This window comes from Periplaneta americana, chromosome 12, assembly GCF_040183065.1.
Source record: "Periplaneta americana isolate PAMFEO1 chromosome 12, P.americana_PAMFEO1_priV1, whole genome shotgun sequence".
In the NCBI taxonomy this organism is placed as follows: Eukaryota; Metazoa; Arthropoda; class Insecta; order Blattodea; family Blattidae; genus Periplaneta; species Periplaneta americana.
Genome location: NC_091128.1, coordinates 67,325,875 through 67,339,607, shown reverse-complemented (window position 1 = coordinate 67,339,607; position 13,733 = coordinate 67,325,875). Strand labels below are relative to the sequence as shown.

Genomic DNA, 13,733 nt, shown 5'->3' with positions numbered 1-13,733 from the left:
TAACTGAACTACGCCGGTGGTTTGTTACATGTTAATCATCTTTATATTGAGATACTAAAACTAGTAAGTAATATTCTGCAAATGGGTTACCATTCTTCTGCATCCAAAGTCTTGGCTCATTGTTAATACGTAATTATCAAATGGCATGAATGTAATATGTCATTACCGACTATTTTTTAAAGTGCATGAGAATGTTTGTAAGTTCGACTAGATGAACCCACCATTATGAGGACAGATAGGGATGAAGTTTAGGATCACATATTTTTCTATTTATTTGGAGGTGGGGAAATGGAAAATTTAGGTAAGTAAAAACAGAATTTGAGTTTTGGACAGGAAACAAAATTGCGTTGGGCGACTTGTACTTAAATTTTTTTTAGCATATTGCAATACATTAAAATATTCATAATAAATACAATACCGGTGACAAGAGGTTATAGTTTGCTTTTTCACCTTCATTAACTAGCTATATACTTGATTTATTATTGCACAGTATTGATCTCTACGAGAATAATGTTAAATCTTCCTGTTTTTCAATACAAAGGATACAAGTTCTATCAGTTCTCAGTTTCAGCTGTTAAAAAGAGAAGCAGGAATATTCGTCCACCATCTTTCTTGCCTATGCTATTAAATTTCAGAGGTGAAGTACTACAAGAACCCTGTCATTGGCAGTATTGAATAATGTTTCAGAATAACGCCGCTAAAATTAAGAGAGTTGTAATTTTTTAAACTATAATTTTAAACATTTTAGGGCGATATTAAGATGATGATAAGAGTAATAACAAAGTTACATTTGTAACAACTTCACATTAATAGAGAACAAATAAAAACCAGAGACCAAAAGCACTAAGCACGAGAGGAAAAAAATAGAGGAAGAGGAGAAGAAAGAGATGGCGACGAAATAAGGAGAACATGGAGAAGGAGAAATAGGTGAAGAAGATGAAAGGAAAACGAGAGAAGAAGGAAGAGGAAAGCAAGTGGAGAAAATGAGAATAAACGAAGAGAAAGGAAAGAAATTAAAGTGAAGGTGAAGGACGAGAGAAGAAAGAGGATGGCAGGCAGGATGTGGGTAAGAAGAAGAAGGAGAGAGAAGAATCCTTTGAGCACAGTGAGCCAACAGCTATGAGTGTCAGTCCACAAATGCACAAAGAGTTGTGTCCAGAACAAAGTATACTTAGGTCTTTGTCCACAGCGAATTTATAGTCAAACGAACATCTCTGCTGTTTGCTAGGTTACAAGTCCGTTTTCAAATAATGATTTATCAGAAAATATCAGGTAAATCGAAATGGAGGAAAATACAGTACAGTACCTAGTAGTCCAAATAAGTTTTGAGAGATACCACACCTGGTTTCTCTCCACTAGAGACTGTCTACTCTCCTCAAAGCCATCTGGTTATCATATTCACTTTTATGCTCCGGTTCATGAGTTCAAATCCAGCTACGGATCATGGGTTTATAAAGGTGATTATATCATTAACATGGTTTATTTTTGAAGCAAGGTAAAACGCGTGTTCTCTGTCATAGTTATGCGATAAAAGATCTGTGTCCCTGAATAAGAGAGTTGCAATTAAAATAATCAACTATTTCTGGTCCAAATTTCCTGCTTCATAGATAGTGTTTCTGCAGACTTGTAGTGACCTCTAATTAGGGTCTTCACCATCCATCACTATCCAATGGTTGGCGTGTCTGTGAAACAAGAGGGCCAGAGTTCAAATCCTTGAACCTGGTGGGAGGGTTTTCCGACTTTTTCCCTTAAACAACTGAAGTTAAATTGCTGGGTAACTTTTGGCGTTGGACCTCACATTCATTTCGCTATCACAAGGCGGGACATAGGACAAGCCAGGCATTTCCAGGTTAACTCCGTCCAATCGAAGACAGGTGGAAACCCTAACTTAATTGAATTTAATTTCAGGAGGGGACACTACGACCTAGCACTGTGACCTAGAAGATCTATTGCGCTCACCGTCGAACTAGGTGCATTCCCAAATGACACTGGCTGATTAAACTAAGGCTCTCTGCGTATCCAGGTCTCAAACAGGCAACCCACTTGTCCCTATAGGCCAGCCCCTCTGTGAGTCACCAGCCAGTGTAGCATTTGGGGAATGCTTAGTTATCTCAGAATTACATTTTGTCCTCTAGAATACGCTCAAGAATCATCAGAAAATGGAACTGTGAAACGGATCGCCTCTCTCTACCACTATTCAATATTATATTTTCAAGAAAGAAATACGGTACTTGGTCTTCGTCTTGGTCTTAGTATAATATCCTCATGTACAGTCAGTGGTATGATATATTAGAGCCTACGATGGGGTAACATTAATGTATGAGTCTTCAGAAATAAAATGTTTAACATAAGTTCTCCACATGAGATTTACCTCAGCACATTAATTTAAAGTTGTATTTACGCGTTAGTTTTTTTCTAATTTAATTAACAGTGTTTTTTTTATTTTTTATTTTCTTGGGTTATTTTACGACGCTGTATCAACATCTAGGTTATTTAGCGTCTGAATGATATGAAGGTGATAATGCCGATAAAATGAGTCCGGGGTCCAGCACCGAAAGTTACCCAACATTTGCTCGTATGGGTTGAGAGAAAACCCCGGAAAAACCTCAACTAGATAACTTGCCCCGACCGGGATTCGAACCCGGGCCACCAGGTTTCGCGGCCAGACGCGCTGACCGTTACTCCACAGGTGTGGACTTAACAGTGGTGTTTGCTGATAAGTTAGAAGAGTTTCCAACAATTTCTCATGCAAGTGGCACATCTGTATGCATAGAATTGAGCGCGCAACACTTCATACTTTTTACATACGTTCTTTATGCACGCCTTACAGAGCCTACCTCAAGAGTTCTAAGAGTGCTAGCGGTCATCTCAGAAGTTGAATTTGAAAATAAAAATAATCTTGAAACATTATTTCGAAGTAGGAATTATTCCTGTGTTCATTCATGGCCCGGAAATTAGGTTAACTTTAGATCTAAGACCTCTCCTGGTGCCACATAATCAGATAGCAGGGGCATAATATACCTCCGTCTTCCAGCCTCAGAATTGAGTTATACTTAAGCCATGTCTACTGTAAGGCAGAGTATCGTAAGTGCCATTTTGAGTGAAAATGAGTTATAGTGCTTACGATAAATTGCCTGACACTGCGTATCGACTGTAAAAGTGCCATGAACCCCGACCTCTTTTTTCCCGCTCATAAACTTTGAATATCATATTCACCACCGTGTTGAATAACTATTGTAATCGGGTCTCCTTAAAGTTAGCAAAATGGTGCTTAAGATACTCTGCTTTGCAGGGGACGTGCCAGAAGAAAATAGCAGAAAAGTTTGAAAGAAAACCTGGTGGCATTAGTAAAAACACTTATTCTGAAGACTCATATTATGTCGTTAAAACTTACGGAGTAGCTAAATGAGCTAACAATGCTAACTGTCGAGAGGTGTGTAATAAGTCAACAGACGGAATACATAGGATTTCTTTATTCCATATATCTAAAATGCCACTGGGTTAGCGTGGATGTTAACGCGTTTATTTACTTATCCAAGGTTACTCAGAAAATAAGTTCGATTCTTTCTTGGGATGAATAAGTAATTTGGTTCTTTCACAAATTTTTTTCCACAATTCTAAGGCGAATATCAGGTAATCCCATGATGGTTCCTTGGCCTCATCTCGCCAAATACTATTTCGATATGACCAATTCGGGGACAAAGGCTAATTAGGATTTCCCGGTTTCTATTGGGTCAAAAACTCTGATGAAACTGATATTTAACACTTGCGGTGAATTTCGGTGAAGTCTAGAGGGCCTAATTAGTCAAATACACTCTCCTGCAACATTTAACTTTCCCAAGAAAAACTTCAAACATGGCATGTAAATGAATGTTGGAAAGAGTGGATGAAGAAGAATGAATGACTGAAACTGATCAGGAAGAGAAAATGGAATTGGTTGGTTCACTGGCTGAGAAGAAACTACTTACTGAAGGATGTACTGGAAGGAATGGTGAACAGGAGAAGAATTCGGGGTAGAAGAAGATATTAGACGATAGACGACATTAAGATATATGGATCATATGCGGAGACTACGAGGAAGGCAGAAAATAAGAAAGATGGGTTTGCAGTGAAAGAATTGCCCTTGAGCAGAAAACTATGAATGAATGAATGAATGAATGAATGAATGAATGAATGAATGAATGAATGAATGAATGAATGAATGAATGAATTACCAATTCCATCAACGCTAAATACGTAACTTTGCAATTGATATAGAGGCATTAAGTAACCGATTAGTCTTGCACTGGAGCATCGTGGTCTCTCTAAGGCATCACGTTGGTTCGAGTCCGCATGGGGAAGGAATTTTCTCATGAAATGGAACCAGTGCCCATTCAGCATCGTAATGAATTTGGGGTGCTGCAATAGGTATCGAAATCTGGTTTCGAAAGTCAGCTATAATTGCTGGGGGATCAGCGTTCTGATGACATAATGATACAATCGTTTTAGTTGGATGATCGTTCACCTCTGATAAGGCATGTAGACGTGAGGCCAGCAATCAGCTGGTCAGCCTTGGCTCTTCATGTGTCATTTGCGCCGCGGATTAAGGAACCTAATATAAATCTGAAGCTAATCCTCCAAGTAGAAATTCAATAGGAATGTGCCATAGAATCAATAATAATAATCTTCTGTCAAACAAACATGCGTATATAGACCATTCATTATCTCATGAATCCAAATGCTTGCGTGCGCCGTAGTAAGAATCTATAGTGGATGTAAGTGAGCTCGCTGGCTACAAGTAGAGGCGTAGCGAGGGAGGAAAGCTTCTCAGTCCACTTTCTTCTTCCCCTGGCGCGCAAGTACGTTTCACGAGATAACGAATGGCCTATAACTTCTACAACTCTCTAAATTTCTGAAACATTATTTTGAAACAGTCTATACACAAACTGCCAACCAACTTTTGCACTCGGTCATGAATGGGATGGAGTAGTGAAATAGGAATATTCAGTCCACTTTGAGAAGCAGGTGAATGACATCAACTGAACGTGCTATATAGTGCACTACCAAGCATCTCATTATAGAGTGAACTGGTAAACCGAGGAGTTGGTGCGACCGCACTCCGAGTTCTGGAGGATGTTCCCACAGCATGACCAATGTCGGCGGCCAGGATGGCCTGAATGGCCGTGACCACAGCCTCGATAGCCACCTGCAACAACAAATCAAGCATTAAACATCAAACGGTATCATTCAAGCATTCATGGAAAGTCAAAATACTGCTTATCTTTCTGTAACTTTGTCATGTATCAATATTACGAATTCTATGTTATATATACAGAGTGTAAGGAGTACTGGGTGTTCATTTGAAAGTGTGTCGTGACGTCACTGTTGATGAGTCAGCGATTTGAAGCGAGTTTCAGCTTTTGTGTCAGAGAAGTTGCCTATTAATCAAGGCGTTCAATCTGAACTTGAGAACGTGTACGGTATAACTTGAACGTCGTAGCAACAGATGGCGGTCTGTACAGTCTGTGTGCTACCATAACCTCTTTTGAACTGTGTTTTGCGCTGCCAAGTCGTACGCAGGGTATTTGTTATCATCGGTTGTGTAGGGCAACATTCCACAACACAAATCAAATGCTCCGTGTCCATGTTGACCGTCGAAGTTAATGTCAACAAATACGCAAGTAACCGTCTTAATCCTCTCCCCATATCCCGACAGTAAGAAAAAACTCACCTCAGTACATTGGGTTTGGGTTATTTTACGACGCTGTATCAACATCTAGGTTATTTAGCGTCTGAATGATATGAAGGTGATAATGCCGGTGAAATGAGTTCGGGGTCCACCACCGAAAGTTACCCAGCATTTGCTCATATTGGGTTGAGGGAAAACCCCGGGAAAAAACCTCAACCAGGTAACTTGCCCCGACCGGGATTCGAACCTGGTTTCGTAGCCAGTCGCGCTGACCGTTACTCCACAGGTGTGGACCCCTCAGTACATGTTTCGAAACAGTTCACATTCCTGCCACTACCGGCATTACCGTATGTATCGGTAAGTATTCTTCTGAATGAACGCCTTACTTGCTAGGCAACTTCTCTGGCACATAAGTAATACAGCTCTGCGGAAGTGTAGGAAGATTGAATTCTCTAGGCTCATCGACTAGCCACATGACGGCATACAGCGAGCTATGACACACTTTGAACTGAACACCCAGTATAAGTGCAGTCCATTTAACAGTCATCGGGGAAAATCTACAGGATCAAAAAATGTCCATACAACATAGGGTCAAAACTTTATAGTTTTCCCAGAAAAAAAATATTATTTTCTTAATTTATTTGCGTTATACTGCTTATATCGTTAGTAAAATTACGAAAACAATTACATCAGCAGATATATCTAGCAAAGAGTTAATATTAATTTTAATAAATATTTGTGTGTTTTATTACGTTTCGTGAAATTAAATAAAAATGCATACTTAAATTTGTTAATATTCTGGCGTGAGAGACGTGGCAACGCTCAGTAGGAGTCTCTGCACAGATGTAAGTACGAGTCAGCTGATTCAAGTTCCCTGTCCATAGCTCTACCGCCGAGCGGATGGCACTTCAGTACAAGGTATTCGATAAACAACCTACAATGTCATTCACAGTTTAGGAATATCATATGTTATTAATTTATGGAGAAAGTCGTCGTAATTCAAGTGAGGCAAAAAGGATGCACTCTCAACGTTTTCCTCAAAAAAGGTTACCTAATCGGCGAACTTTTGTAGCAGTTTCTAAACAATAAACTAAAAGTCTCTTACCCCGTTTCGACAATCACACAAACAGAAATTTGTTTAAACATTATGCTGCTTTACAGAAGCGGGAGAGATTAAAATGTTGCATTAGAAAAAAAGTTCGTGTGATTTTGTGCAGAAAACCATTATTGTTTATTTTTTAGACGTACAGTAAAAAAAGAGGCAATATTGTTACATAAAATGTAAATTTACCATAATGTTCTATTAATGAGATTGAAAGTTTGTATTTGCTGCTCATTTTATGTAAACAACAGTATTGTCATGGTCCGCTCCTGCATTAGAACAGAGCATCTGTTTTGTTCCGGTATGTCTGTACCTGCTTGAGCTATACTGTGTACTTCTAAACTCCTTCCTACCCGCTTGAGATGTACTGTGTCCTTATAAACCCCTTCCCATCCAGCAACGTTGCAAGACGTCTAATACTGTAAACTTTAATAATTAGTTAAATATTGCAATTAGAAAATAATTATAAGGACATTTTCTCTTCCTTATGACATGAATAATCATCAATTAAAATAATGCATTTATACCCCTTACATTAAATATATAAAGTTCAATTTCAGAAGGAGAGAAGGGTCTGATCTATAACACTTGCTCTCTTTTAACGTAGAACTACGTCTTTCCCCTAACTATATATGGGGTTACTTGGAAATTGACCATGATCGATAGATGTAACCTCCTTTTCCATGTCATCCCCTTGATCTCCTTGTATTCCCTTTGTACTTTTATTCTCCATGTTCCTCTTGTATCCCCCATGTATTTTATTCCCCTTGTTGTTCTTGTATTCTATTTGTTCTCGATGTCTTCGCCGTTTTATTCTTCTTGTCTTCCAATTCCCTTTCTAGTATTCATTTTGTTCTTCTTGTCTTGCCAGTACAATGCATTGTTCTCCTTGTCTTCCCCTAGTTCTCCTTGCTTTCCCATTGTTCTTTTTGTATTTCCCTTCTTCTTCTTCTTGTATTCCCATTGTTCTAATTTATTCTCGTTCCCCTTTTATTCTTGTATTCATCTTGTATTCCACTTGTTCGCCTTTTATCCCCTTTTTGTCCCTGTATTCTCCTTGATCTCCTCGTTTCATTTATCGCACCATCCACACGTAGTTCTACGTAAAGACAAGCAGCATAGTAAAGCTATGTATCTTTCGTCCCATCCCATCCCATCCCATCCCATCCCATCCCATCCCATCCCATCCCATCCCATCCCATCCCATCCCATCCCATCCCATCCCATCCCATCCCATCCCATCCCATCAGCTCTTCCAGGGGATCGCGACGCACACTCTGGGAACCAGTGAGTTAGAAATAATTAATACCTGGCATTTTTCCTCCGCAGCCACACGTGGCATCTTTGCTTCCACCGCTGGAACAGAAGCTGCAACAGTGGAATGTTCCCTGATGTGGACGCATGGTGCATACACACACGTGGAATGGACTGCCCTGTCACACAAACAAATCTAATTAGAACATCTGTTCCCTCTTCTAGATCCCAAGTGAGAGAAAACATAAGCGAATGGATAATGATTAATGAGTCTGTCCTACCCTGTTCTCTGTCATACCTCCCTTGCTATGTAGTATCGGGTTTTGGAAATTTACAAAATTCCCAACGAGAAGTATAACTAATTCAATGTATAATAATTAATTTATTTTAGCCAAACGTTCGTTCGTCTCTTTTTTTCTTTCTTTCTGAGGAGGGCCGAGGGCTTACACCTGAGGCTTATTGTGACGACTTTCTTATTATGGTAATGATTATTATTATTGAAGTTTGCAGAATCGCATTTCTGTAAGTATCGTGATTCATTGTTTGATGCCATTTATCGGTTCAGCTACCCTACCCTGGTCCGTCGGAGCTCAGCTCTCCGCACCTCTGAGACTTCAGTAGTTTACACACATCGATGGCATCTGTATGCAACTTCCCAGCACTACATCTCTGCTGAGTCCTATATTGACTTGAAGATCGCGTTAGTGTAGGTATCGTGATTCACTATTGGATGGCATCTGTCGATTCAGTTCCAAACCACCCAGCTCCGCTTTGAAAGCACTTCCATTCCCTCGAAACTTATGCAGCTCCCTCATACCGATGGCATCTCTATGCGAAGTAAGTCCGAGGTCTAATGCCGAAAGTTACCCAGCAATTCTGCTTCAATTGGCTGAGGAAAACAATCCAACCAGACAACTTCTCCTAACCAGAATATTTACCCGGGCCCCCTCGTTTCACGGTCGGACATGTTGAGCGTTACTTCACAGCGGTGGACTTTTACGTCGTTAGTGATTCGTCTCATTTGTCTGTTTATTTTGAGTAACGTAATAAAATCACGAAGAAAACAGTCTGAAGTCGAGTGTCAGCTTGTATTTCTAATTGAGAGACAGCAATATTTCATTCCAATAATAAACATAGCACCAATAGTAAGGACTGCTGTAAATTATTTCATTAAATAGATACAGTGTCCGGTGACGTTTTAGCTCGACGGCTCGGGACTGAGTCATGCTTTGGCGACACAGTAACGGCCGGGGTTGGGGCATGCCGATTACCGTGCTACTAGTGATGAAATAAACTGCTCTTTTGTGATCACTGTTCGACCTGTGATTGCCCATTTATGATCAAGGTGATCTTAGACAGTGAAACAGTGATAAACAGCGACTGAACTGCGAACTTGTTCGAGGTTAACACTGAACAGTTCATTCCTTCCCGCTCATCAGTGTCTTACTGCGATGTTTCATTGCTCTCGATATTTCGCACATGATAGGAGAGGGCGAGAAAATGTTGAAATTATGTGTTTGTACTTCACAGAAGTTAAGTGTGAGCACAATACTGAGATGTAAATATAGGCGTTTCATCATTTTAAAAACAGATTAAAGATTAGAACGTCATTCATTCATTCATTCATTCATTCATTCATTCATTCATTCAATGCTACAGACAAACTGAAAATTTGTCGTTTGGCTACCCAATATAATAATTGTCCATTTGATCTTGTCCAATATTCCTGAAGTGAAATATTATACAGAAAAAAAGGAAAATCAGTAATTTTGACATAATTCACACATTCATCACTCGGAAGATAAATGAAACATTGCTATTTTTTAAGTCATTGTCATATTTGGTAAAATTTTGTTATTATAGTAATTTTAATATTTGAATAGTGTAGCCAATTAATAACGTCACTGCTTAAAATAATGGAATCAATTAAGCAATGTAAAAACCTGCCAGATTTCCGGCTGTCGGCTAACAATGGTATAGTTTCCGGCTTTAAGAAATTGAAATCTGCCAGGATCAGCCTGAAATCTACTAAGTTGGCTACACTGAATGTATTGTTAAAATCGGGCGCTCACCATAGAGTTACTAAATAACCGCTAGACCGCTCACTGGCGCTAGTGTAATGTTCCCAAATTGAACAGCCGGCGAGCGGCCATTTGTTTGGTAGAGCTGAATAAGTATGGTTCTTTCGTGTGCTGCTTTTTATTGCACCAATGCACACGGATGTAACGATAAAGAAGGAAGGAATGTTATATTTCACTGGTTAGTTAATCCTTAATTTCTACGAGGATTTTTTCTCTATATTATGTTACAGAAGACAAACTATTGCACTTGCCATGTGACTCTTTATGCTTCAAGTGTCCTCTGAGTAAAGATTCCCTTAACCGAAAGTGGATAGGTGCAATCCGCAGAGAGAATTTCTACCCTACATTGAATCATTCAGTGTGTTCAACTTATTTCGAAGATAGTAATTACCTTTCAAACTACGTTGTTATACACTGTTATTGTCCTTCATTCACTCCATATTATTCATTTTCTTCAAACAGCTGTTGTTTCAGTACATAGATGAATAATAAAATTATTCACCGAATTTAAACATACAGAAACTGCATAAATTATAAAAATATTTTTTTTAATAGGCCTATAACTGATCGAAATTAATTCCTGTCTTAGTTACGGATTAATTAAACATTTTCTACTGCTGCTGCTGCTGCTGCTGCTGCTGCTGCTGCTGCTGCTGCTACTGCTACTGCTACTGCTACTGCTACTACTACTACCACTACTTTTTTTACTTCTTACAGCAGTTTAACCTACAGATTGAATTAAAAAGCTGACATATTAATTCTTTTATTAACCGTGGTTATGAATGTTCACATTCAGAGATCCTATGAAAATGATGCAAGTCTGAACACAGTACCTATATCTGACAGCCAGGGTTGTCGGGTATCCCAATTTAGGCGGGATTCTCCCAATTTCCTGCTTGAGTCCCGATTAAAGGGAGTCGGGATTGACAAAAATCCCGATTTTGCAGATATTAGCCGTGAACATATTTAAACAAATTATGTTTGTATTTCCTAATATCCGATATTTTTTATTTATATATTGACTCAAATGGTAACATTGTAAACACAGAGATAACCTGCGGATATTTAGTAAGTCTATGAGGTAGCCCAGCTGATTGCCGTAAGGCAACTAAACTCGCAAAATAATACTTCTTCTAGTTCTACCTTATTGTTGATTATTCTGTTTCGGTCTCTAGTCGCTGTCCTCGCAATTAGTAAATATTGTATATTTCAAGTGCGTTGATTGGCAAGAAAGATAGCGTTTTGATATCGTACTTTACACTAATAACAGAGATATACAATTGCTGCGTTTTATAGTTTAGTGAACTATGTTTATACATGGATTCATAGTCAGATAGTGAAACTGTTGCAGTACCGGTTCCAAAATTAATTTATTAGTAAATTGTTAAAACATAGGCTATTCGCGGTTAGTAAAATAAAAAAATTATTGTAGTGTTCACTGTACTGTGTGTCCTTCGTATTTTAGTGTTTCTCACGGAGGCGAATAGGCCTATTACATTAAAAAGCACGTGAACACTGTATTAGGTTAGCTTCTGATATCCCAACTTCCCTCGCAGAAAACCTAGCAACTCTGCTGACAGTAGAAACATGGTATTAGAGGTATCGCAAAGGAAGTATTGTTCCTTGAAACAAAACATTCAGCTTTCGGATACGCAATACAACACGTATTCAAATAGTGGTTTCGAAATCCCGCGCATTTTCTACCTAACAAATGGCGGCTTTCTGCTGCTTCAATTTGGGAACATATTTCTCACTTCTCCGCTACGGCGTGGTAGGGGCTCGGCGCTCACAGTTCGCGGGCGTAATTGTCCCCAGTGTTGTCACTAGGTAGCATAAGCACAGCAGCGCAGCGCACGCAGTGAGAAAAGAACATGAACTGTCTTAGTTAGCTCTCGAACTGTGATCACTGTTTAAAGAGGCTTTTAATCACAGGTGTGATCGTGATGTTTCGATCACCGTGATAAAAGGACAGGTCAATGATTTCCTGCTCATCACTATGTACTACAGACAGTGTGACTCTGAACTCGTTGTTATAAGACGCGTTTCTGTGCTGTTCGCTGTGTGTGTTTATCAGTAGACTATAAAATCCGGTGTCGAAGAACTAGTTTCAATAATACATTTGCAAAGTGCGGAAGGGTGCAAATAACTATTCGTAGAAGTATTCAAATAGGTAGGTTTGGAAGTAAATCCCGAAAAGACAAAGTATATGATTATGTCTCGTGACCAGAATATTGTACGAAATGGAAATATAAAAATTGTAAATTTATCTTTTGAAAAGGTGGAGAAGTTCAAATATCTTGGAGCAACAGTAACAAATATAAATGATATTCGGGAGGAAATTAAACACAGAATAAATATGGGAAATGCCTGTTATTATTCGGTTGAGAAGCTTTTATCATCCAGTCTGCTGTCAAAAAATCTGAAAGTTAGAATTAATAAAACAGTTATATTACCGGTTGTTCTTTATGATTGTGAAACTTGGACTCTCACTTTGAGAGAGGAACATAGGTTAAGGGTGTTTGAGAATAAGGTGCTTAGGAAAATATTTGGGGCTAAGAGGGATGAAGTTACAGGAGAATGGAGAAAGTTACACAACACAGAACTGCACACATTGTATTCTTCACCTGACATAATTAGGAACATTAAATCCAGACGTTTGAGATGGGCAGGGCATGTAGCACGTATGGGCGAATCCAGAAATGCATATAGAGTGTTAGTTGGGAGGCCGGAGGGAAAAAGACCTTTGGGAAGGCCGAGACGTAGATGAGAGGATAATATTAAAATGGATTTGAGGGAGGTGGGATATGATGATAGAGAATGGACTAATCTTGCTCAGGATAGGGACCGATGGCGGGCTTATGTGAGGGCGGTAATGAACCTCCGGGTTCCTTAAAAGCCAGTAAGTAAGTAAGTAAGTAAGTAAGTAAGTAAGTAAGTAAGTAAGTAAGTAAGTAAGTAAGTAAGTAAGTAAGAAGTATTCAAATTCTCCAGTGCCATGCAAGGCAGCAATGCATAATGTAGCGAGAAAATTTCGCACCAGACACAGGTTCCTTATTTGTTATTAGACAATATTTCACCGGATTTAAATCCCTGCAATTTTTATTCACGTGGTACTTTTTAAGAGAAAGTTCATGCAAACAATCCTCGTTCTTTTGAGGTATTGAAAGAAAACATAGGCAGGAGATTTTTGTCATTCTACATGAACAACTTCGCCGTGTGTCAACGTACATTTTAAGTGCAAACTTTGTTTGAAAGTAAAAGATCGACATTTCGAGGCTAGAGAGCTGCAGAACAGCGCTTAGAACCGGTTTATATTAGACCGGTCGGAGAACAAGCAGCGGAGTTGAACATCCGATCGAATATTCGACTTTCAAGCAGTTGCATCTAATGTTTTGCAGGGTAGACAGAACACCAGGCGCATTTCATCATACAAGAACTCTGATGGCATTTTCTGACTACATAAATGGAGTAACAATTGAAGGAAATTTACTTTTCCTAATTAAGAAAAAAAGTGTTAGGTTGAAATAGGCCTGCAATTGATTGGACACTTCGGTACATTTATCTTCATAACTAATATATAAATCAACTAATGGACACCGGTAACAACAAAGGAAATAAGCAATCTGAA

At 39.0% G+C, this 13,733-nt stretch overlaps 1 protein-coding gene across 3 annotated transcripts in view; it reads right to left on the bottom strand.

Annotated features, from left to right (window-relative positions):
• Positions 1-352: 352 nt before the first annotated feature.
• The window catches only part of LOC138710512 (E3 ubiquitin-protein ligase TRIM45), a 178,029-nt gene continuing 164,648 nt past the window's right edge, over positions 353-13,733 (bottom strand). For all 3 annotated transcript variants that reach the window (XM_069841460.1, XM_069841461.1, XM_069841459.1), the window contains exons 9-10: positions 8,080-8,203; positions 353-5,185 (exon numbers count right to left, since the gene is read on the bottom strand). In XM_069841460.1, the coding sequence (XP_069697561.1) occupies positions 5,055-5,185; positions 8,080-8,203 (255 nt within the window). In that variant the 3' untranslated portion in view covers positions 353-5,054. The remainder of the gene's footprint in view (positions 5,186-8,079; positions 8,204-13,733) is intronic.